We start from the raw sequence: 23,716 nt of genomic DNA on the forward strand, positions 1-23,716 counted from the left end.
TGCGGGGGGGGGGGGTGCGTCTTATAGAGCGAAAAAGTACGGTATCTACCTTGGAACCTACCACCTGACATCATTGCTTCCACTTGTCTCACGGGTGGGCCGGCCCTGCCCTGCCCTTTGGGCAGCAGAGGACCATGAGCCCCTGTCAGAAACTCAGGTGTATAAGCTAGACACCAAACAGCTCCTTTAACCAAGATTAGTCACCGAAACAGAATGCCTAGTTGCCATTTTGGGGCAAGACAACTCTAAATTATTATTTTCAAAGGATGGACTGGTGGTGACTGATTATCAGTTAAAACACCTGGCAAGTTCTGCTGACAAGCTTGAGCTGGGTTAAGAAATTTGAGAACTTAAAAGAAGAAAAGTCACTTTATCAAGGGACAGTCCACATATATGCTGGCTTCTTTTTCTTAATGCCGACACATTCATAACATGAGAACGTCCCTCACAACTATGTGGAGGGCAGCAGGGTGAGGTACCATATTTTTCCGTGTATGAGACTAAGTTTTATTATGTAAAAATCATGCTAAAAATGGGGTTTGTCTTATACCTGGGTAGTGCATAGGGTTGACGTTTGATTGGTTGCTGCCGTGGCTGTCAGCAGCTATTGTGAGTGTTATTGGTTGCTGCGTCAATGGGTGGTGTTGACTGGCTGACGCTGCGCCAATTGGACGGGCTATTGTCAGCTTCTGCCGGCAAGGGGACAGACAAGAGTTGGGTTTTGCTACGTGTGCAGGTGAGCGATTTTTGGCAACCTCCCCTTTAAAAAGCTGAACAACCCAGGGTAATTCCCCCACCCCAAAAAAGCTCCAAAACTCTGAGCAACCCTTCGCAAAAAAAAAGCTCAACATCTCCCCCAATTTTTTTAAATTTGAGCCCCCCAAAATAGGGGGTGTCATATACATGGGGGTGTCTTATGCACAGAAAAGTATGGTAAGTGAAGATAAGGTAAAGGGACCCCTGACCATTAGGTCCAGTCGTGGCCGATTCTGGGGTTGCGGCGCTCATCTCGCTTTCTTGGCCGAGGGAGCCAGCGTACAGTTTCTAGGTCATGTGGCCAGCATGACTAAGCTGCTTCTGGCGAAACAGAGCGGCACATGGAAACGCCATTTACCTTCCCGCTGGAGTGGTACCTATTTATCTACTTGCACTTTGACGTGCTTTCGAACTGCTAGGTTGGCAGGAGCAGGGACCAAGCAACGGGAGCTCACCCCATTGCGGGGATTTGAACTGCTGACCTTCTGATCAGCAAGTCCTAGGCTCTGTGGTTTAACCCACAGCGCCACCCACGTCCCACAAGTGCAACAATTAACTACAGCGTTGTTCACTGTTCTTGTTAAGGCTGCGCACTTAAAGCATTTTGGTTCCTGAAATGGTGCAGATAAGATATGGCTGATAGAGTTCTATAGGATTGTGGGTATTAGTGTGTGAAAACAGTCAAGATCCAACGATCCCCAGATGTGCACCTCCAGGTGATGTCAGGTGTCATCCTGGGGCCCAGGCACCTTCACTTGGGTGCAAGTGGCCAATAACTCATTGCAAAATGCTCCTGGCCAATTTTGAACACTCTGAACAATATAACACAACACGATGACCAATAACAATGGCACTAAACACTATTTATAGACTAATACAAATGATCAGAAATTACAAGCAAAGTCTCTAAATCTTCTTCACCAGTCGCCGCAGAATAATTCAAAAGCTCGATCTATACATAATCTGTCACCAATCTTCTCCCCTCCACCTCACCCCCCAAAAGTCCTCGTCCCACCAATCTCTCCATTTTTATCAAAGGGAGGGCAAGTAAGCAAAAAGATAGTCTCCTTTAAATAAATAAATAAAAAAACAATAACAATCCCTTCCTTTATGATATGGATAAAAGCTATTTAGGGAGAAACAACTGGTTTTGCCAGAAACGGCTTAGTCATGCTGGCCACATAACCCGGAAGCTGTCTGCAGACAAACGCCGGCTCCCTCGGCCAAGAAAGCGAGATGAGCGCCACAACCCCAGAGTCGGCCACGACTGAACCTAATGGTCAGGGGTCCCTTTACCTTTACCGTTAAGTGGAAAGACGATTTCTTAGCAGTTAGGAGGGATGAAGGAGAGGGCAAACATAGCTGAAGCCTGCACATTATCTGCAAAGAATCTTCAAAGTATCCTGTTCAGCAGAGCTACCCCCTGGGAAGCTGTCAAATGTCCACCTTTGGTTCACAGGTATATTGCCTTGTTCAAACATTTATCACAATGTTATTTCAATACAGTGGTACCTCGGGTTACATACACTTCAGGTTACAGACTCCGCTAACCCAGAAATAGTACCTCGGGTTAAGAACTTTGCTTCAGGATGAGAACTGAAATCGTGCTCCAGCGGCGCAGCGGCAGCAGGAGGCCCCATTAGCTAAAGTGGTGCTTCAGGTTAAGAACAGTTTCAGGTTAAGAACGGACCTCCAGAACGAATTAAATACGTAACCAGAGGTACCACTGTACCGGTACTCAATGGTACGGTGATTTATTGCCCAGCCCTACTAAACAGTCTGTGCTGCTGGACCCTTACCTTAAAACTGGGGTCCCTAGCGGTTTTTGGACTACAACTCCCATCATCCCTGACCACTTGGTCCTGCTGGCTAGGGATGATGGGAGTTGTAGTCCAAAAACAGCTGGATATCCAAGTTTGAGAAACACTAAGAGATTAAAGAGCACCACTAGTTCTAGATACCGGCCACTGATTCCAAGAAGTCACGCCGCATGGCTGATATCACCCTGACCTCACTTTTACCAAATGAGATACTACAAAAAAAAGGAGAGAACTCTTCTTTTGTGAATTACTCATGTGAGGAAGGGAAGCAAAACAAAAACCCGAAGGATCGGAAAGTCGAGCCTTTGCCACACCTCCGTGAGCACTTGCAGTAAAGGACTCCTAGCTGCCAATCAAACCATCCTCCACGTGGTCCAAACCGGCGCGCACAAGAGCGCTGCGTGGTGCTCTTCCTCGCCGGCCACCTCCAATAGGAAAAAGCTCCCTGGGCATTTAAAATGCAAGTTTCTCCCTTGAACACGTCGCCTGCGTGTTCCGAGAAGTTCCCCGCTCCGCCTTCACGTGCGTTAAAAGCAAAGCCAAGAAAAAACACGCGTGGGAAGCCTTAAAGCGGGGAAAGAGACGGATTATTCCCCTCATCACGCCAAGCGGCGCATCCGTGCTCCCCAAAGAGACCCCGCGACCACCGCATTCCGGGGTTTGACCTACACGTGTAGGTCACGTCTGGAGAGCGTTACAGCGAGCAAGCGCCCCGGGGGAAAGAAATCTAAACTCTCCTGGGCTTTGAACCTCCAGCATTTCGTTCTGCTGCGCGCACACGGGCCCTGTTTGTAGCTCAGCTCCTTCCCCGGGCTGGGGGAAAAGAGCAGGCCGCGTCGTGGGTACCCGTCGCCGGCGGAGGCGCGCAAGCAAGCCGACCCTCCTCGCTCCCCACCCACCCGGTGCGGCGAAGCCCGAAATCCCACCCGGGGAGCCCACCCGGGACGCACGTGGGGACGTCCACCCAAGTCTGGAACGAGCTCCGGGCAGCCGCGCGCAAGGCAGGCGCTCCCCAAAAGCCCCGGAGCCAGGATTACGCGCCCGCGGAAACGAACCAACCTTCGCCCAAAGCAAACCCCGGCCTCTCCTTTTCTAGATCGCGTAGGCCGCCGGCGCCGCTTCTCCGTGCGCCTTTGCGCGCTCCCGTCCTCCTCTCGCCGGCCAGCCCAGCAGCCTGTGCGGCGCTGGCCGCACCCCTTTCCCCGGCCCGGCCCACGAGGGCTGGGCTTCCGCGGCGCCCGCCTCCTGAATCCGGATCCTCGGAAGGTGCCCAGCGAGCAGCGGGTTGTCAGGATGGGTTGCAAAGGAGCAGGAAGCGGGCGCGCACCGTGCAGCTCCTAATATGATCGTCTTGCGTGCGATTCTATGGCTAAACATCAGGAAGAAATTTCCGACAGTAAAAAAAATATTCAGGGTAAAGCTAGCCTCGTTTCTTTTTTAGCATAGCATAGCTAAACTATCGATTTTGTTAAAGCGGGAAGTAAGTGGCGACAGCCTCGCAGCCCGCATTGGAAGCTAGGTAATCAATAAAAAAGTAAATAAAGCACCTCTCTGAGCATGTATGAAGTACACATCTCTGATTATTGATTGATCATAAGCTGCAGCACCCACCTGTTTGGCAATCGGGTACAGATTTGGGCATAACATATCTCATTTGACCTGTGATGATTAAGCACAACCATTGCCCTGCTTTTCAGCTGCGGGTTATTATCCCCTTGCTCAGGTCAGTCAAACGGGATTGAAGTCTTCAAAGCAGTGTGAACTTCCATAGAATTTTTCATAAACAGGAAAAATCAAAACGTTTCCATTAATATCAGATTGGTTATTGGGGATTTGGTGTACTGTATTTTTGATTAAATTAACGTACTTAACTACAGTCGGATAACATTCACTGAGAAATGGGGTATATTTCTAATGCATTGGGACCTGAACGTACAAAAGGCACAATGGTGTACTATTGATGTATTGCATAAGCATACCCCCACCCCCAGACTGTAGCCAATGATATAATTATTTATTTGATCGCTTCTTGAAAGCGTTGGCATGGTTGAGAAAAAATGGCTGAGGTTACTTCAAGGAAACGGTATTCTTCCCTCTTGGTCCTAAACACATTTCCAGATGTACTAGAGGCAACTCCCATTTTAGGCACTACCAATACTGTATGTGAGCAATCGTGCACATGCGCACATCACCAAACCCTGAAGTGACCCAGGGTGAACGGAAGAAGAAGAAGAGAAGAGTTTGGATTTGATATCCCGCTTTATCACTACCCAAAGGAGTCTCAAAGCGGCTAACATTCTCCTTTCCCATCCTCCCCCACAACAAACACTCTGTGAGGTGAGTGAGGCTGAGAGACTTCAGAGAAGTGTGACTAGCCCAGGGTCACCCAGCAGCTGCATGTGGAGGAGCGGGGAAGCGAACCCGGTTCACCAGATTATGAGTCTACCCCTCTTAACCACTACACTACACTGAAGAGGTGGATGGCAGCAGTTGAGCTGGGGTGGAATACAGTGGTACCTTGGGTTACATACGCTTCTGGTTACAGACGCGGGAAGCAGCAGCGGGAGGCCCCATTAGCTAAAGTGGTGCTTCAGGTTAAGAACAGTTTCAGGTTAAGAACAGACCTCCAGAACGAATTAAGTGCTTAACCCGAGGTAATGGGGTGTTTGCAGGCTTTTTCAATTGCACACGATTTCACGGAAGCGAGCAATGACCCAAAATGCAAACCCTGCAAAAGTTGGGGGGTTGCCTGTGTTTTCAGTGGTATAAGATATTAGATTAGTCTTTTATTTTTCCCCAAAGTTAATGAGCACATCTTGAAAAAGGGTTTCAAGTAGTGTATTCTTTACAATTTAGAAAACAGTGCAGCATTTTGTTTACTCCTAAAAGTAAATCACACTTTACAAATTTTTATCAAATGCACAACATACTTAACGTGAATTAAATATAAATTAAATATAAACAACAACAATAAATACAATTGTAACGAGAACCTGAAAGCTCTACATTCTAATCCTTTTCCGCTTCCATAAATAATAATGTTCCAGGTATAGTAATAACTCTGAAGTCGTGACTGGAACAGTGGCAATCGCAGTTTGTAAACATTTATGCTGATGTCTCCTGCACTGTCATCCTGAAACTGTTATAGGTGGGTTCCTTTTCTTAGTATTTGCTATCATTGTGCTGGTGAAGCAACTTTTTTGGAAATAAGAAAAGTACTGAAGTGATATTGCAGTGCTGGTACTTTTGAACTAAAATCCAAATAGTTAGTAATTCTTAAAATTCTTGTGACTGCTTTGCTCCTCACCCTCTCCATTCCTGTGGTTGCCATGCTGCCAGGAACCAAGCCATTAACATTATGTGCCAATCTGGGCACATGCTTTGTCTTCCTCAAAGCTCCGCAATGAGCTGTCCCCAAGGTTTGTGCTTGACTTATCAGGGAAGACAAACCATGAACTCAAGTTTACATGGAATGCTAAGTCAATCCATGGTATAGGTGTCTGTAGCATGGTAGCTGCAGGACCAGGGTACGAGTGAAATGGCCATGACTTCCTAGTTGCACACTTGCTTGTTCATGGTGAGGCATAGTTTGGCTTAGTATTTGGTGCTATGTAAGCCAAATAAAGAAAAGGCAGCAACGTTTTATAAGCAGCTGGTTATCGTCAGTGGCCTAGACCACAAATTCAATTGTTTACATTTTCAAAAAGTCATTTTTAGATCGTCATTCTGAAACACAAACATGATATGCAAAAGTAGTTTTACAACTATGAAAGATAAACGAAACATTTCTAGTCCAAAATGCATTTGAAAAGCACATTGTTCAAATTTATAGGGTAGCGAGTTAGGTAATGTACAGAAAGCGAGGTCTTCTGCCCAGTCAGATCCAAGAAAGTACCACTGCCTAACCTCGTATGACCCTAAAATTAGGGAGTTGTGCTCATTTCCACACACCCCACCTATATTTTATTTTGATAGCTATTGTACCGTTCATACACAACGGCAACACAGTAGTACCATAAAATTAATAAGGGAGGTCAACGGTAGCGTAGATGCCACCTATTGATTAGACATATGGTGTCTGTCTCTCGGACAAAAATCCAAAAGCAGCAGTAGCACAATAACTATTTTAGGACCGATTAAAAATATCACAAAATAATGACCAACCTGCTGAGTTCACCCTAACCCTTACAGAGCTTGTACGTAAAGCCAAACAACTTTCCAAATGTCAAGGGCAGAGTGGAAAAAAGGGGGGATTGTGCTGGGTATTATGAGAATCCCAAGTCTGCAGTTTGCTATGGTCCTGAGATAAAATGGAGATGTTATACCAGAGATGGAGAACCTCTCCCAGATGCCTTGGACTGCAGCACCTATCATCCACGACCATCAGTCATGCTGATGAGACTTGGAGTTTAGCAATATATGGATGGTTACAGGCTCCTCCTCATCCCTGTTTAACATGGGCTTTAAGACCTTATTTGGTGCAAAAAATAACTTGGTTCACACACACACAAAAAAACCCAATGTTTGTCCTCCCTTTAGAAATATAAAACCCTAACCCAGGCATAGGCAAACTCCAGATGTTTGGGACTACAATTGCCATCATCCCTGACCACTGGTCCTGTTAGCTAGGGATGATGGGAACTGTAGTCCCAAACACCTGGAGGGCCGGAGTTTGCCTATGCCTGCCCTAACCCCCCAACAGTTAATCAGATCTGGCAGCAACCAAACATTCACATTGCTTGTAGGGCGGAGAACAGTAGTAACAAAAGAAGTGGTAGCCCTTGTATCAACAATGTTGGAGCTTAACTGGAGTTGATGCACTAGGCTTAGTGTCAATAAAAGCCAAAGGGAGTAGTGTTCCATAGTGACTGAATACTATAGGCTAAGTCCCATCATTAGGTGGTGGGTCACCTTCCTCTAGTTTTGGCCTCCCTTATATTATTCGTTCCTTGTCCCGTAAGTGGCATTTTCAACCTCTAGCACACTGTACAGGCAGACACAGCCATGCGAGCGCATAGAACTGGGGAGATCACCCACGATTTCCCATGTATCGCATTCAGGATCGTACTTCTCAATGTTCTGCAAATACGACCCTTTGGAAGAGGAATAGCCTCCCGTCACATAGATGCATCCATTCATGACGACGGCGCCGCACTCCATCCTTCTTTCTATCATATCAGCCTTCTGTTTCCACACATTCTGCTCTGGGTCATAGCAATCCGTCACCGTCGATTGTCCACCCACGAGGTACAGCTTGTTCTCCAGTGCAATGGAACACAGCCCATATTCTACAGGTAAAGCAGAGAGCGCCAAAAAACACCGAATAAGCATTTGAAGAAAAGGAAGAGAAAGGGCAGGCAGCAGTTGGTTAGAGCGTGGGGCTGATAATGCCAAGGTTGCAGGTTCGGTCCCCGGATGGAACAGCTGCATACTGTACAGTGGTACCTCGGGTTACATACGCTTCAGGTTACAGACTCCGCTAACCCAGAAATAGTGCTTCAGGTTAAGAACTTTGCTTCAGGATGAGAACAGAAATCGTGCTCCGGCGGCGCGGCGGCAGCAGGAGGCCCCATTAGCTAAAGTGGTGCTTCAGGTTCAGAACAGTTTCAGGTTAAGAACGGACCTCCGGAACGAATTAAGTACTTAACCCGAGGTACCACTGTATACCTGCATTGCAGGGGGCTGGACTAGATGGTCCACAGGGTCCCTTCTGTGGGAAGAAGAAGAAGAAGAAGAAGAAGAAGAAGAAGAAGAAGAAGAAGAAGAGGAGGAGTTTGGATTTGATATCCCGCCTTTCACTCCCCTTCAGGAGTCTCAAAGCGGCTAACATTCTCCTTTACCTTCCTCCCCCACAACAAACACTCTGTGAGGTGAGTGGGGCTGAGAGACTTCACAGAAGTGTGACTGGCCCAAGGTCACCCAGCAGCTGCATGTGGAGGAGCGGAGACGCGAACCCGGTTCCCCAGATTACGTGACTACCGCTCTTAACCACTACACCACACTGGGAATGTTCAGGGAGGCAGGAGAGGATATATTGTTTATTAATATCTTTCCTAACTTGCACTAGCAAGTTCTATAATTTAGCAGAGTTTTAACATTCCCCTTTAAACGCACTGCTTATCATGCTTTTGTGCATTTTTTGTTACTCCTTATCATGCTTTTGTGCATAAAACCACATGGATGGAATGTGTCTGTAAAAGCACAAGATCATAAGTTTGCTGGCATTTTTGATCAACGTGATGAAATGTATGATCATGTGTGTTCATTCCATGGGCATGCATCCATCTGTCTTGTCCAATACAGTGGTACCTCGGGTTACATACGCTTCAGGTTACATACTCCGCTAACCCAAAAATAGTACCTCGGGTTAAGAACTTTGCTTCAGGATGAGAACAGAAATCGTGTGGTGGCGGTGCACCAGCAGCGGGAGGCCCCATTAGCTAAAGTGGTGCCTCAGGTTAAGAAGTATTTCAGGTTAAGAACGGACCTCCGAGATGATGAATTTTTCAGAGCTAGCCGACCTAATCGGAAGAGTGCGCAACCAGAAGGAGGAGGAGTATCAGGAAGAGTGGATTAAATTTAATGATACTTAGTTAAATATTCCGGCTACCTATCTGTAATTAGTTAAATATGTTAATTTAAATTAACTGAAAACAGCTTGCAGATACTTAATTGGCTCAGGATTTTATTTATGTTAAGTGTCAAACTAATATGTTTAATTTCATAATGTGAAGATTTAAGGATGTTAATGTTTAAGTTAAATTTTATAAGAACTGTGATTTGGAAAACCGTTAAAAGGACATGCAATGAAATTCAACCAAGGGGAAGCGAGGAAGTCACTTAAGAATGTTAACAAGTGTAATTTTCAATAAGGCTATGATTCATGTTTGTTTGTCTTATGTGTTTGTTTGTTTATAATGTTGTGAAAACGAATAAAAAAAATTTTTTTGGGGGAAAAAAGAACGGACCTCCGGAACGAATTAAATACGTAACCAGAGGTACCACTGTATAGATTCCTGGTAAGATCCCTTATTTCCCTCTTAAAAGAATAAACACGCCACAATCTTGTTTAAGATATATAAAAGTAGTTTATTCACATCATCAGTTCACAGTTGGATCCCTGAAGGCAGACCTAGTTACATGTGGATCTACCCCAGTGACTGCAGACTGACAGTCACGGCAGCTCACGCGATGAAAGGAAGATGGAGAAGGAAGGGATCTTACCAGAAATCTATGGTGAGAAGCTTAAACAAGCTTGCAACCAGCTACCCACTGTGCATTTAAAGGGGAATGTTAAAACTATGCTAAATTATAGAACTTGCTAGCGCAAGTTAGGAAGCATATTATTACTAAACAATATATCCTCTCCTGCTTTCCTGAACATTCCCACACCTTCCAACTCTACAGTCCCTAAATGGTTGTAATACAGCAGGACCAGAGTTTGGGGGCCATAATACAAAAGCACTGGAAAAAACCTGAACAGGCAGAAACAGCAAAAGAAGGGGGAGCAGCAGGTTCTGTGAGTCAGCAGTGGGCTCCCTGCAAGGAAGTGGGTTACTCAACAATGCCTGTTAATGCCCTAGTATTGCTAGCTGGCTGTGAGCTTTTGAATGTTAACGTGTGGGTGCAAATCAGCAGAGCAGCTGCAGATATTTCTTTTCTTGGACAAAAAACAGGCAAATTGCTGCTTTTGGAAGGCAATTATTCAAACCACGGAGCGGAAGTAAAGCTTACCTGGATACGGACTGGTGGTGATGACATTCCATTCATTAATATTAGAGTGGTAACTTTGAACTTTGTCGTAAGTGCAGCTTCCCCGATAACCGTAGTGACCTCCAGTGACATAGATAACTTCGTTCAAGACACAGGCTGTGGCATTCCCAACCCCTAATTAATAAAAACTGAAATTGCTAAAAAGCTTTAAAACGGAGTAACATTCACCATCAAGTTAGTAGTAAAACTAATACATTAGCAATGGTGTAATGGTATAGAAATACAGAACTAGAAATTCAATATTTTAAATGATTTCATAATAAATTATACACTAAAGGCTTTTTCTGGTTCATCTTGAAGCTTTTCCAATAATTATATATCTGCATTTGGTCACAGGGCTAGTTTTTTCAATGCTTAAGAAGAAACAAGGTAGGTATGGCAATATATTCTGCTGATCAAGCTTGTGAGAATGCACAAGTTTGTATATTTTCATTTGAAATTTGTTGAGGAAGGCAACACAAGAACTTCAAATGATTTAACAGAAGACAATAATATCCAAAACATTAAGAGAAATGTGCTCCTGATAACGAGTTATGAACAGCTAAGAAGCACAATGAATGCACTTGAAGCTTAAGCTACAGTGATAGATTGTAGATTCAGGTAGGTAGCCATGTTGGTCTGACGCAGTAGAAATGAAAAATTGTCCAGTAGCACCTTATAGACCAACTAAGTTTGTTCTGGTATAAGCTTTTGTGTGCATGCACGTATCTGAAGAAGTGTGCATGCACCCGAAAACTTATACCAGAACAAACTTATTGTAAGATTGCGTTGGAGCAGAAATTCCGTTGTAATAGTCAAACATAAATTCTAAGTGAAAAATGCAACTGACAATGTTTCTTCACTCAAGCAATTGCATCTCACACATTTCTTTTCATGGGCAGAAGGCTGATCAGGCTGTCTTTTAAAAGCTTGAACAAAAAATAAATTGTGTATCCTAGGGGAGAGGGGGAAAAATATTCATTGATTTTTTAAAAGACACATGCGAAAATACGAATAAGCATGCAATATTCCACTTACCTTTAATCATGTTTGCAATAGGGACCCATATCTTTTTTAAAGGGTCATAGAATTCTGCTTCTTCAGCTGGAGCCCCTTTTCTGTAACCCCCTAAAGCATAGATGCAGCCGCTCAAGGTAACTGCGCAGTGGTAGTACCTTGCGTTAAGCATCGGGCAGCCTTCAACCCATTCATCGGCTTCACAGTTGTATATCCACATGACATCGAGGGATTCTATATTGTCTGTTCTATAGCCGCCTGTCACATAAATGTTGGGCCCCAGACTAGCAACTGCATAACTTTCCCTCGCGTGGTCCGGCATGTCAGCTCCCTGGATCCAGACATTGGCGACTGGATCCCATGCATGCACCTCAGATAAAGGATGCCAGTAGTACCCTCCAATCACGTACATAACAGCCGTAGACCTCGTAGGAATTGCTTTTGGGTTGGGGCGCAGTGCGTTGTGTATTAGAGACCGGATCTTGTTTTCATTCAGCCGGCTTTTCTTGTGCAAACTTAAAGCTGACCTCAGATACATTTCATCTAAGTCTGCTTCGAGGCAGCTCAGCAGATCATAAATGCACTCGCTTCTCTTTTCCACGTCGTAGGCTATCCACTTAACAATGGGCTCCACGGCTGCCCCCTCTTTCCAAAGGCCGAGGTTCTTTCTGGAGAGAATAAACTGGAGCTTCTCGCTGCTGATTTCCAGAAATTCTTCCTGCGCCCACACCTCATCAAATCTTGATAACAATATCCTTCTAGATTCCTTCTCCAGCTCTGAGCAGACGTGGTATTCTGCAAAGGAGTGCATTCCTAGGCAGTTGTCGACATCCAAGTGCCGTATCAGAAACTGCTCACAGGCTTTTTTCACCGGGGCAAACTGAAGGAGGTCTGCTGCTTGGAGCAGGCTTTGGACATTTCTCTTTGTTATTTGAATCTCTGATGTGTAAGCGTAAATCACCAGGGATTCCAGTATTGTGGGACTGAGTCCAGAAAGTTTGACTTGGTTCTTAATCTTCTCTTTCATGTCAGAGGTGAACATGGCCTTGAAATAGTTGCTGCAAGCAGCTAGCACAGCTTTATGGCAATGGAAAACCACACCTGATGCACATTGAAGGGCAATATCGGTGAATACACCTTCAAGGTAGAATGTTCTGAATGCTTCCAAGAACTCCACAGGATGAGAGCTGTCTCTGTATATATAGGTATATTCCTCCTGCTCAGTCAATGCCATCACTGCAATAAAATGTCAAGAAATGGTAAAGAAATGAAGATAGTAGAGCGTGCTTACTCAGAAGTAAGCCCTACTGAATTAAGATACAGTGGCACCTCGGTTTTTGAACATAATCTGTTCTGGAAGACCATCCGAAACGTTCAAAAACCAAGGTGCAAAGGGCGGCCTGCAAATTTAATACAGTGGTACCTCGGGTTAAGTACTTAATTCGTTCCGGAGGTCCGTTCTTAACCTGAAACTGTTCTTAACCTGAAGCACCACTTTAGCTAATGGGGTCTCCCGCTGCGGCCGCGCCACCGGAGCGCGATTTCTGTTCTCATCCTGAAGCAAAGTTCTTAACCTGAAGCACTATTTCTGGGTTACCGGAGTCTGTAACCTGAAGCGTATGTAACCTGAGGTACCACTGTAGAGAAAAATGAAAACTCAGTGGAAGCCGTTCGATGTCTGAGGCGCATTCGCAAAAGGAATCATTTACTTCCAGGTTTTCGGTGTTCAAAACATTTAACTTCTGAGACGTTCGCAAACCGAGGTGCCACTGTATTCATTCTGGACTCATCCATACTGTTGTTTAATGGAGACATTAAGCTTCCTGCTTCTCCATTAATTCTCTGTGATGCTCTATGATGCTCTCCTCCAAAGCACTGTCCTCCCACACTTCTCCTTCAATCCAGATTTTCTCATACCAGGAGGAGAAAAAAGGAGAAGGTATAAGCAAATCCAGATCTGGCTCCCACAATATGGTAGAGTCCACAAGGTGTGAAATACAAAGAGCTAAGTCTAGTATGTTAGGTATCAACAAGTAAATGAGGTGTAAATAAGTAAATGCACACTTATGGAAGAATGGCCTCATAATCTTCTTCTTTTTCTAGTTCCAGTATAAATTGCTTTATTTGGACATCAACTCAACGTCTTGCCATATTTTAGATAAAGGTGTATACCCACCTGAAGGTTAAAGTATAAGACTGCAGACAGAATATACTTGAGGAAAAGAAACTTTAAAATAAATATTTCCCTGGAAATATCATTTTAAGGCCCTCCTGATTCAATGGAAGTTGTACAGTGGTACCTTGGGTTGCAGATGCTTCAGGTTACATACGCTTCAGGTTACAGACTCCGCTAACCCAGAAATAGTACCTCGGGTTAAGAACTTTGCTTCAGGATAAGAACAGAAATTGTGCGGTGGCAGCGGGAGGCCCCATTAGCTAAAGTGGTGTCCTAGGTTAAGAACAGTTTCAGGTTAAGAAAGGCCCTCCAGAACGAATTAAGTTCTTAACCCGAGGTACCACTGTATATGCAAGTACTAGAACCAGTCACCCTGGTCTCATCAGCTCTGGCAAGCATGCTGCTGCTGAAATAATTAATCATGTTAAATAACTCTGATTATGTAACTTTTGTACTCTCCCGAATCCTAAACAAGCTCCTTATCCTTACCTTGCCCCCTCCCATCTCTCCCATGGATTTCAACAGATAACTCCACCAGTCTGGATTAAAACTATTTTATTTTTAATAATTTATATACATTAAGAAAAAATCAAAGTAGGATATATCAGGCTCCTGACCAGGCACTAACCATCTTGTTTGTTTTTAACAATGGAACAGCATCAAATGACCTCAGACAGTGCTTTATTTCTCTTGAAAGAAAGAATATATACTGTATAAACAAACATACTTATATAGCAATACATCTCTCAATTAACAGGCACCAGATGGGATGGTTAAAATAGAAATAAAATAAAATTTTGACTTCAGTTTCCAAAAACTTGTATTCGGTTCAATGACCAATCAGTGATTTATTTTTTAAGCATATGAAACATGAATCAGTGCAATCCTAAACACACTTATCCGGGAGTAAAACCCATGCAACACAATGGGGTTTACTTCTGAGTGGACATGCGTCGTAGGATTGCACGACTAGTAGGGAGTGACTCCTGTTTAATGTAATGGGACTTACAGTGCAACATTAAACAGGTTTACTTGGAACTAAGTCCTAGGTGGAATCGAGACACGTTGTGAAAATTCTTATTTATTCTTATTCTATCTGAAGGCAAGTATTTAATGTTTGATGGTGTTTTTAATATTCTATTGGGAACTGCCCAGAGTGGCTGGGGAGACCCAGCCAGATGGGCGGGGTATAAATAATAAATTATTAAAATTATTAAATGCTTTTTAAAAAAATAAATAAAAAGTTTTGAAAAACATATATTGAATTTTCCATCGCTCACCGTCGCCATCTAGTGTCACATTTGTACAATGCAACTTTACAGCACCCTCAGAACCTTTTATGTGTAACCTACTGGATTCAATGGTGCTTCTTCCCCCAATAAGTGGGATTGCAACTTCTCTTCTTTAGAATCACGGGACGCAGCACCGCACACGAGAGCGCAGGAAAGTCTGGGCTCCTGCTGTTATGCACGCGTTCAAAAACACAGTGCCTGCCAGGGCCAGATTTAGATTTGATGAGGCCGTAAGCTACTGAAGGTAACGGGGCCCTTTATATGTCCAGCTGTCCTTTGTCAACAACAAATTGTCGCTGTTTTTTTGTGTTGAATATATGCTATATGGTAATTTACGGACCTAATAGGTATCTAAAGCCATTTGCACATAACAAAATATGCATTTTATCAAAGTCATTCTTGAACTGAAATACACTTAAGAAGTATATTAATAGTAAAATACAATTATGTTGCAGGGAACCAGGCAGAAGGCCTTCTTGGTAGTGGCACCCACCCTGTGGAACGCCCTCCCACCAGATGTCAAAGAGAACAACAACTACCAAACTTTTAGAAGACATCTGAAGGCAGCCCTGTTTAGGGAAGGTTTTAATGTTTGATGTATTACTGTATTTTAATATTTGGTTGGAAGCCGCCCAGAGTGGCTGGAGAAGCCCAGCCAGACGGGTGGGGTATAAATAATAAATTATTATTCTGAAGTACCGTATTTTTCGCCCTATAGGACGCACTTTTCCCCCTTCAAAAATGAAGGGGAAATGTGTGTGCGTCCTATGGGGCGAATACAGGCTTTCGCTGAAGCCTGGAAAGTGAGAGGGGTCGGTGCGCACCGACCCCTCTCACTCTCCAGGCTTCAGGAAGCCCTGCGCAACCCTTGGGAGCCCAGCGTGGCTCCCTAGGCTTGCAGATAGCAGGCTGTTCTGGGGGCTGGGGTCGGGGGAAGCTCGGGCTTCCCCCGCGCCAGCCGTGTGCCGGGGGGGGGGGAAATATATATTTTTTCCTTTATTTCCCCCCCCAAAAAAAACTAGGTGCGTCCTATGGGGCGAAAAATACAGTATATTAATAGTGAAACACAAGAAGTATATTAATAGTGAAATAATTATTAAGCTTTAACTTAAAATGATTTTTTATCATTTTTTATCATTTTATCAAGACGTCTGAAGGCAGCCCTGTTTAGAGAAGCTTTTAATGCTTGATGTATTACTGTATTTTAATATTTGGTTGGAAGCCGCCCAGAGTAGCTGGGGAAGCCCAGCCAGATGGATGGGGTATAAATAATAAATTATTATTATTATTAAAGTATATTAATAGTGAAACACAATTAAGAAGTATATTAATATTGAAATAATTAAGCTCTAACTTAAAATGATTTTTTATTCATAACAAAATAATGCAAACACACTGGCATTTGGAAATAACAATTTTAGAAACACAATTTACAGACTCATAATTTTTTTGGGGGGGGGCCCCCAAGAGAGTGGGGCCCTAAACTATAGCTTGTTTAGCTCATACCTAAATCCGAAACCGGTGCCTGCAGACAAAAGCCAGCAGTTTGTCCTGCACCGGCAGCGAGACAAAAGGGAGCCAATTCGAAGTCACGCGTCTGCCGCGTTTCGTTCTGCGCGCTCGGGGAAGACGACTAGTAGGAAAAAACGCCCCCGATAGGAAACGGGCTGGGGGGGGGCGGCTCGGTTTGGGGAGAGCGAAGGTGGTCGCCTGCCCCTCCAGACATTTCCCAAAGGCCGAGAGCGCGACGCAAACAGACACCCCTCTCGCTCGCGCGCAGTGGCGTAGCGTGGGTTGTCAGCCCCCGGGGCAAGGCAAGTAATTTGCGCCCCCTAACCCATGGATTTGCGCCCCCTAACCCTAACCCCCAGATGTTGCGCCCGGTGCGGCCGGCCCCCCCTGCACCCCCCACGCTACGCCACTGCTGGCGCGTGTATCGTGACAGAGACACCCCGCCCCACACAAACAAACACACAGCGGCGCGCGGCGCGAAGACCCACCTGCTCTCCGCGCGCAACCTCGGCGGCGGCGGCGGGAGCGCGGAGGAGGGGAGGCGCGCGCCCGCTTCCCGAAATTAAGAAGAAAGAAAAAAAAGCGCGAGACGAAAGGCGGCCCGCTCGCCGCGCGCGTCTATCGCCTCAGGCTGCTGCGCGTGGAGCGCGCGCTCCCCTCAGGATGGCCCTTGCGCGCGCATGGAGGAGGGGTCCTGTCATTCGTGGGGTTGCTGGAGGAGAGGACCCCCCCCCCAGTTCGCGTGACTTGCCTCGGCCTCTCTTCTGACCGAGGGGGGGACCTGCAAAAAAATGGGCTGGCTGCGCCCCCGGGCGACCGGTTGCAATTCCTCCGCGAGTGCGCGCGGGTCAGAAGTATTGGCCGCGGATCTTCTGGGGGAAAGCAAAGGCGGCGGCGCTTCCCTGAGGTACCCGGCGCGACCCTTTGACCATCTTTGGGAAGAAGAGGCGCTGCTTGCCAAGCTGTCCGCGAGCAGATGGCCTGAACGGCAGCAGCAGCAGAAGCACCAGCAGCAGCAGCAGCAGCTCCTATTTTGGTGCCTCGGCTGCCTCTCCCTCCACCCGCTGCTCCCTGGAGGCCGAAGGCAACGTGGTCCTTTTAATAGCTTCTGCCTCAGGCTTCCCAGGCTCACTTGAGGGGGCCTGAGGGGTGTATGGAAGTGCCGGATTGACGCATAACAGGAGTCAGCAAACTTTTTCAGCAGGGGGCCAGTCCACTGTCCCTCAGACCTTGGGGGCGGCGGCAGACTATATTTTGGGGGGGAAATGAACGAATTCCTATGCCCTACAAATAACCCCTTCGAAACCCAGCTTGCACTTCTGGGAGTTCTCGGTCCACATACTGCTTAAGCCTGCCTTGTAGAATTTTAAGCATAATCTTGCTAGCGTGTGAAATGAGTGCAATTGTGCGGTAGTTGGAGCATTCTTTGGCACTGCCCTTCTTTGGGATTGGGATGTAGACTGATCTTCTCCAATCCTCTGGCCGCTGCTGAGTTTTCCACACTTGCTGGCATATTGAGTGTAGCACCTTAACAGCATCATCTTTTAAATTTTTCAGCCGGAATATCATCACTTCCACTGGCCTTGTTATTAGCAGTGCTTTCTATTCCCCCCCCCCCAAAAAAAATTCTTTTGGTTTTCACAACATTAGGTAAAGGTAAAGGGATCCCTGACCATTAGGTCCAGTCGTGGCCGACTCTGGGGTTGCGGCGCTCATCTTGCTTTATTGGCTGAGGGAGCCGGCGTACAGCTTCCGGGTCATGTGGCCAGCATGACTAAGCCGCTTCTGGCGAACCAGAGCAGCACACGGAAACACCGTTTACCTTCCCGCTGGAGCGGTACCTATTTATCTACTTGCACTTTGATGTGCTTTCAAACTGCTAGGTTGGCAGGAGCAGGGACCGAGCAACGGGAATCATGGGGATTTGAACCGCCGACCTTCTGATCGACAATTCCTAGGCTCTGGTATAACAAACACATAAGACAAACAAACATAAATTATACTCTTATTGAAAATTACAATTATTAACATTGTTAAGTGACTTCCTCGCTTCCCCTTGGTTGGATTTCATTGCATATCCTTTTAATGGTTTTCCAGATCACAGTTCTTATAAAATTTAACTTAAACATTAACAACCTTAGATCTTCACATTATGAAATTAAACATATTAATTCATCACTTAACATAAATAAAATCCTAAGACAATTAAGTATCTGCAGACTGTTTTCAATTAATTTAACTTTTCATATTTAACTAAGTAATCATTAAATTTAAGCCACTCTTCCTGATACTACTCCTCCTTCTGGTCGCAGACTCTTCCAGTTAGGTCGGCTAGCTCCGAAAAATCCATCATCTTCATCTGCCATTCTTCTATTGTTGGTAATTCTTGGGTTTTCCTCTTTTTAGCTAACAAAATACGAGCAGCAGTTGTGGCATACAAAAATAATTCAACATTTTTCTTGGGCAATTCCAAACCTGTTATTCCAAGAAGAAAGGCCTCTGGTTTTTTTATAAATGTATACTTCAACATTTTTTCCAATTCGTTATAAATCTTTTCCCAGAAGTCTTTCACCTTGAGGCAGGTCCACCACATATGATAAAAGGTTCCTTTCTTTTCATAGAATCATAGAATCATAGAGTTGGAAGAGACCACAAGGGCCATCGAGTCCAACCCCCTGCCAAGCAGGAAACACCATCAGAGCGCTCCTGACATATGGTTGTCAAGCCTCTGCTTAAAGACCTCCAAAGTAGGAGACTCCACCACACTCCTTGGCAGCAAATTCCACTGTCGAACAGCTCTTGCTGTCAGGAAGTTCTTCCTAATGTTTAGGTGGAATCTTCTTTCTTGTAGTTTGGATCCAGTGCTCCGTGTCCGCTTCTCTGGAGCACCAGAAAACAACCTTTCTCCCTCCTCCATATGACATCCTTTTATATATTTGAACATGGCTATCATATCACCCCTTAACCTCCTCTTCTCCAGGCTAAACATGCCCAGCTCCCTTAGCCGTTCCTCATAAGGCATCGTTTCCAGGCCTTTGACCATTTTGGTTGCCCTCCTCTGGACACGTTTCAGTTTGTCAGTGTCCTTCTTGAACTGTGGTGCCCAGAACTGGACACAGTACTCCAGGTGAGGTCTGACCAGAGCAGAATACAGTGGCACTATTACTTCCCTTGATCTAGATGCTATACTCCTATTGATGCAGCCCAGAATTGCATTGGCTTTTTTAGCTGCCGCGTCACACTGTTGGCTCATGTCAAGTTTGTGGTCAACCAAGACTCCTAGATCCTTTTCACATGTACTGCTCTCAAGCCAGGTGTCACCCATCTTGTATTTGTGCCTCTCATTTTTTTTGCCCAAGTGCAATACTTTACATTTCTCCCTGTTAAAGTTCATCTTGTTTGTTTTGGCCCAGTTCTCTAATCTGTCAAGGTCGTTTTGAAGTGTGATCCTGTCCTCTGGGGTGTTAGCCACCCCTCCCAGTTTGGTGTCATCTGCAAATTTGATCAGGATGCCCTTGAGCCCATCATCCAAGTCGTTGATAAAGATGTTGAATAAGACCGGGCCCAAGACAGAACCCTGTGGCACCCCACTAGTCACTCTTCTCCAGGATGAAGAGGAACCATTGATGAGCACCCTTTGGGTTCGGTCAGTCAGCCAGTTACAAATCCACTGAGTGGTAGCATAGTCAAGACCGCATTTTACGAGCTTCTTTACAAGAATATCATGGGGCACCTTGTCAAATGCCTTGCTGAAATCAAGGTAGGCTACATTCACTGTGTTCCCTTCATCTACCAGGCTTGTAATTCTGTCAAAAAACGAGATCAGGTTAGTCTGACATGACTTATTTTTCAGAAATCCATGCTCTGACTATTGGTGATCACAGCATTCCTTTCTAGGTGCTCACAGACTGTTTGCTTAATGATCTGCTCCAGAATCTTCCCTGGTATTGATGTCAGACTGACTGGGCGGTAATTATTTGGGTCCTCTCTTTTCCCCTTTTTGAAAATAGGGACAACATTTGCCCTCCTCCAGTCTGCCGGGACTTCGCCTATTCTCCAGGAATTCTCAAAGATGACTGCCAGTGGTTCTGAGATCACATCTGCCAGTTCTTTTAATACTATTGGATGCAGTTCATCTGGCCCTGGAGACTTGAATACATCTAAACTAGCCAAGTATTCTTGTACTATCTCCTTAGTTATTCTGGGCTGGGTTTCCTCTGTTGAATCATTTGCTCCAAATTCTTCAGGTCGGGCATTGTTTTCTTTATCGGAGAAGACTGAGGCAAAGAAGGCATTATATTATGTGCTACATCTCTTGCCCAGTCTGTCATCACAGATTTAACTTTTAGCAGTGCTTTCTAAGGCCCATTTGACACTTGGGCCACCTTATGAGAAGACTCCCTGGAAAAGACCCGGATGTTGGGAAAGATTGAGGGCCCAAGGAGAAGAGGACGACAGAGGATGAGATGGTTGGATAGCGTTCTCGAAGCTACTAGTATGAGTTTGACCAAACTGCGGGAGGCAGTGGAAGACAGGAGTGCCTGGCGTGCTCTGGTCCATGGGGTCATGAAGAGTCGGACACCACTAAACGACTAAACAACAACAACAACACAAATAACCCAGAGATGCATTTTAAATAAAAGGACACATTCTACTCATGTAAAAACATGGTGATTTCCAAACTGTCCGTGGGCCGGATTTAGAAGGCGATTGGGCCGGATCCGGCCCCCAGGCCTTAGTTTGCCTACCCATGACGTATAAGCTAAACAAGCTATAGCTTAGGGCCCCACTCTCTTGGGGGGCCCAAAAAAAATTAAAGGGGGGGAAAACTGGATGTACATTTCCAAAATATAAGATAAAAAACAAATAAAATAAAACTTACATACAGCAACAGTTTTTTGTGTTGTGTAGGCTCCTATGATGTAAGTCATGGGCCCCGCCTGCTCCCTAAAATATCACTGGTTTGCTCATTTCTATGTATAGGGTGCCTACATTCTGCATGTGCTAATGGCTTTAGATACCTATTAGGTCCGTAAATTACCATATAGCATATATTCAACCCAAAAGAACAGCGACAATTTGTTGTTGACAAAGGACAGCTGGACATAGAGAGGGCCCCATTACCTTCAGTAGCTTATGGTCTCATCAAACCTAAATCCGGCCCTGGGTCTGTGTTTTTGCCTTGCTCAGTCCCTGTCCAGCCAGAGCCCACATTGCAGGCTGCTTGCTGCTGCACAGAACTTAATGGGAGCCACCAAGAACCAATGAAGTTCTCCTCAATATAGGAAAAATACAGGTGGTTGGCTTTTGCTGCCCAACGCCTCAAGGGAATGAGTCCCCTAAGTCCATGATTGGTCAGAGATGAATGGATGGAGGCTGGATGCAGCGAAAGCAAGGCAGATCTTTATTTTCTTCTGTTGCAACTGAGTTCCTTCCCCTGGTAGCAAGGAGGCAAGAGAGACCCAGAACCGAAAAGAAACTTCTCTTTTAAGGGTTTGCATTTTGGCGTGGAGAAAGGAGCACATCCCATCTACAAACGGTGAGAAATTACATCCCACATAAGGTGGGGTTACTGTGGCTCAGGCAGGCCAAGGTATGATATTCCTGAGGATTTAGCAAGTTTCACATAGTTCCAGACACAGTTTACACAAAACATTTACGGGAGCGGATGGCACTGTGGTCTAAACCACTGAGCCTCTTGGGCTTGCCAATCAGGTCAGCGGTTTGAATCCCCATGACGGAGTGAGCTCCCGTTGCTCTGTCCCAGTTCCTGCCAACCTAGCAGTTTTAAAACTCGCCAGGGCAAGTAGATAAACAGGTACTGCTGTGGCGGGAAGGTAAATGGTGTTTCCGTATGCTCTGGCACTTGTTACGGTGTCCCATTGCACCAGAAGCATTTAGTCATGCTGGCCACATGACCCGGAAAGCTGTCTATGGACAAACGCCAGCTCCCTTGGCCTGAAAGTGAGATGAGCGCTGCAACCCCATAGTTGCCTTTGACTGGACTTAACCGTCCAATCAGGATGCCCGTCAGACATCCCTCAATGCAGAGCATCTGGGCCAACAATGACAATTAATACAAAGGAGGTTCATAGATATAGGAGAGGAATCCCTTCAGGAACTTCCCCAGATTGCTATCTGCCTATCTGTTCGCAGGCAAGGGGGATTAAGGAGGCAGAGGAAATACTTAGAGTCTTTAGGAAAGCCAAGATGGCTTTTGGATTGCTCTCCAGTACTATTTTAGACATGTGGCTTATATACTTACGGCATGTATGTGTGTTTACCTTGTGCAATTATCAACATTTATTCTATATTTGAGACCTTAGAATTCCTATAACATCCTGAACCTAAACATTCACTTCTCCTATGACCTTCTCATGTAAGGAGTTTACACTGAAAGTAGCGTGCTACAGCAGAGCAATTTTTTTTTCTTTCTAAAAAGGAAAGGGAGCATGCAAGGATAGGTTAATGTTTCCAGAACTTAGCAGCAGCTTGGCAATGACTCGCAGCAAGTCGTTTTCTGTGGCTGCACAACTTTGGAACGCCTTCCCTGCAAAACTTGACATTTTCATAGTTTTTAGTAGGTGGAAATGTTATTTTAGAAGGGTTTTGGGGTGCTGACTGAGACCAGTTACAGGTTATTTGTATTACAGCTGATTCAATGGGATTACTGCCATTGCATTTTTGTTCTTTTGCAGTCAAGAGTGCAAAAATCTCTTGAGTACCTCTGTAATACCAGATCTGTTTATACAAATGTAGGCTGCTTCTGTTTATTTCCACTGCAGTAAGATTTTACATTCAGACCTTTTAACATCACAGTAATCCAAGTTTATGCACCAACTACTGGTGCTGAAGAAACTGAAATTGACCAGTTCTATGAAGACTTACAAAACCTTATCAAAGTGACACCAAAGAAGGATGTTCTGCTCATTATAGGGGATTGGAATGCTAAAGTAGGGAATCAAGAGATAAAAGGAACAACTGGCAAGTTTGGCCTTGGAGATCAAAACGAAGCAGGGCAAAGGCTAATAGAGTTCTGTCAAGAGAACAAGCTGGTCATCACAAACACGCTTTTCCAACAACACAAGAGACGACTCTACACATGGACATCCCCAGATGGGCAACATCGAAATCAGATTGATTATATTCTCTGCAGCCAAAGATGGAGAAGCTCTATACAGTCAGCAAAAACAAGACCTGGAGCTGACTGTGGCTCAGATCATCAGCTCCTTATAGCAAAATTCAAGCTTAAACTGAAGAAAGTAGGAAAAACCACTGGACAGGTAAGATACAATCTAAACCAAATCCCTTATGAATACACAGTGGAAGTGAGGAACAGCTTTAAGGATTTAGATTTGCTGGACAGAGTGCCTGAAGAACTATGGATGGAG

General features: G+C 45.1%; 2 protein-coding genes across 4 annotated transcripts in view; both read right to left on the minus strand.

Moving 5' to 3' along the window:
• SSB (small RNA binding exonuclease protection factor La) overlaps positions 1-3,788 on the minus strand; it is a 20,702-nt gene extending 16,914 nt beyond the window's left edge. The window contains exon 1 of the mRNA XM_082203032.1: positions 3,632-3,788. The gene's annotated coding sequence lies outside the window, so the exon portion shown is untranslated. The remainder of the gene's footprint in view (positions 1-3,631) is intronic.
• A 1,951-nt stretch (positions 3,789-5,739) lies between these two features.
• On the minus strand, positions 5,740-17,070 carry KLHL23 (kelch like family member 23). 3 transcript variants are annotated; one of them, XM_082191597.1, is made up of 4 exons: positions 16,814-17,070; positions 11,367-12,581; positions 10,311-10,463; positions 5,740-7,864 (listed from the first exon to the last, which is right to left on the minus strand). In XM_082191597.1, the coding sequence occupies exons 2-4, from the start codon at positions 12,577-12,579 to the stop codon at positions 7,515-7,517; spliced, it is 1,716 nt and encodes a 571-aa protein (XP_082047723.1). In that variant the 5' UTR covers positions 12,580-12,581; positions 16,814-17,070; the 3' UTR covers positions 5,740-7,514. The 3 variants fall into 3 exon arrangements, with proteins under 3 accessions (XP_082047723.1, XP_082047724.1, XP_082047722.1); XM_082191598.1 differs by lacking the exon at positions 16,814-17,070 and adding an exon at positions 16,320-16,578; XM_082191596.1 differs by lacking the exon at positions 16,814-17,070 and having other exon boundaries at positions 11,367-12,672.
• Between the last annotated feature and the right edge of the window lie 6,646 nt (positions 17,071-23,716).

This window comes from Podarcis vaucheri (genome assembly GCF_965113315.1).
Source record: "Podarcis vaucheri genome assembly, chromosome: 1".
In the NCBI taxonomy this organism is placed as follows: Eukaryota; Metazoa; Chordata; class Lepidosauria; order Squamata; family Lacertidae; genus Podarcis; species Podarcis vaucheri.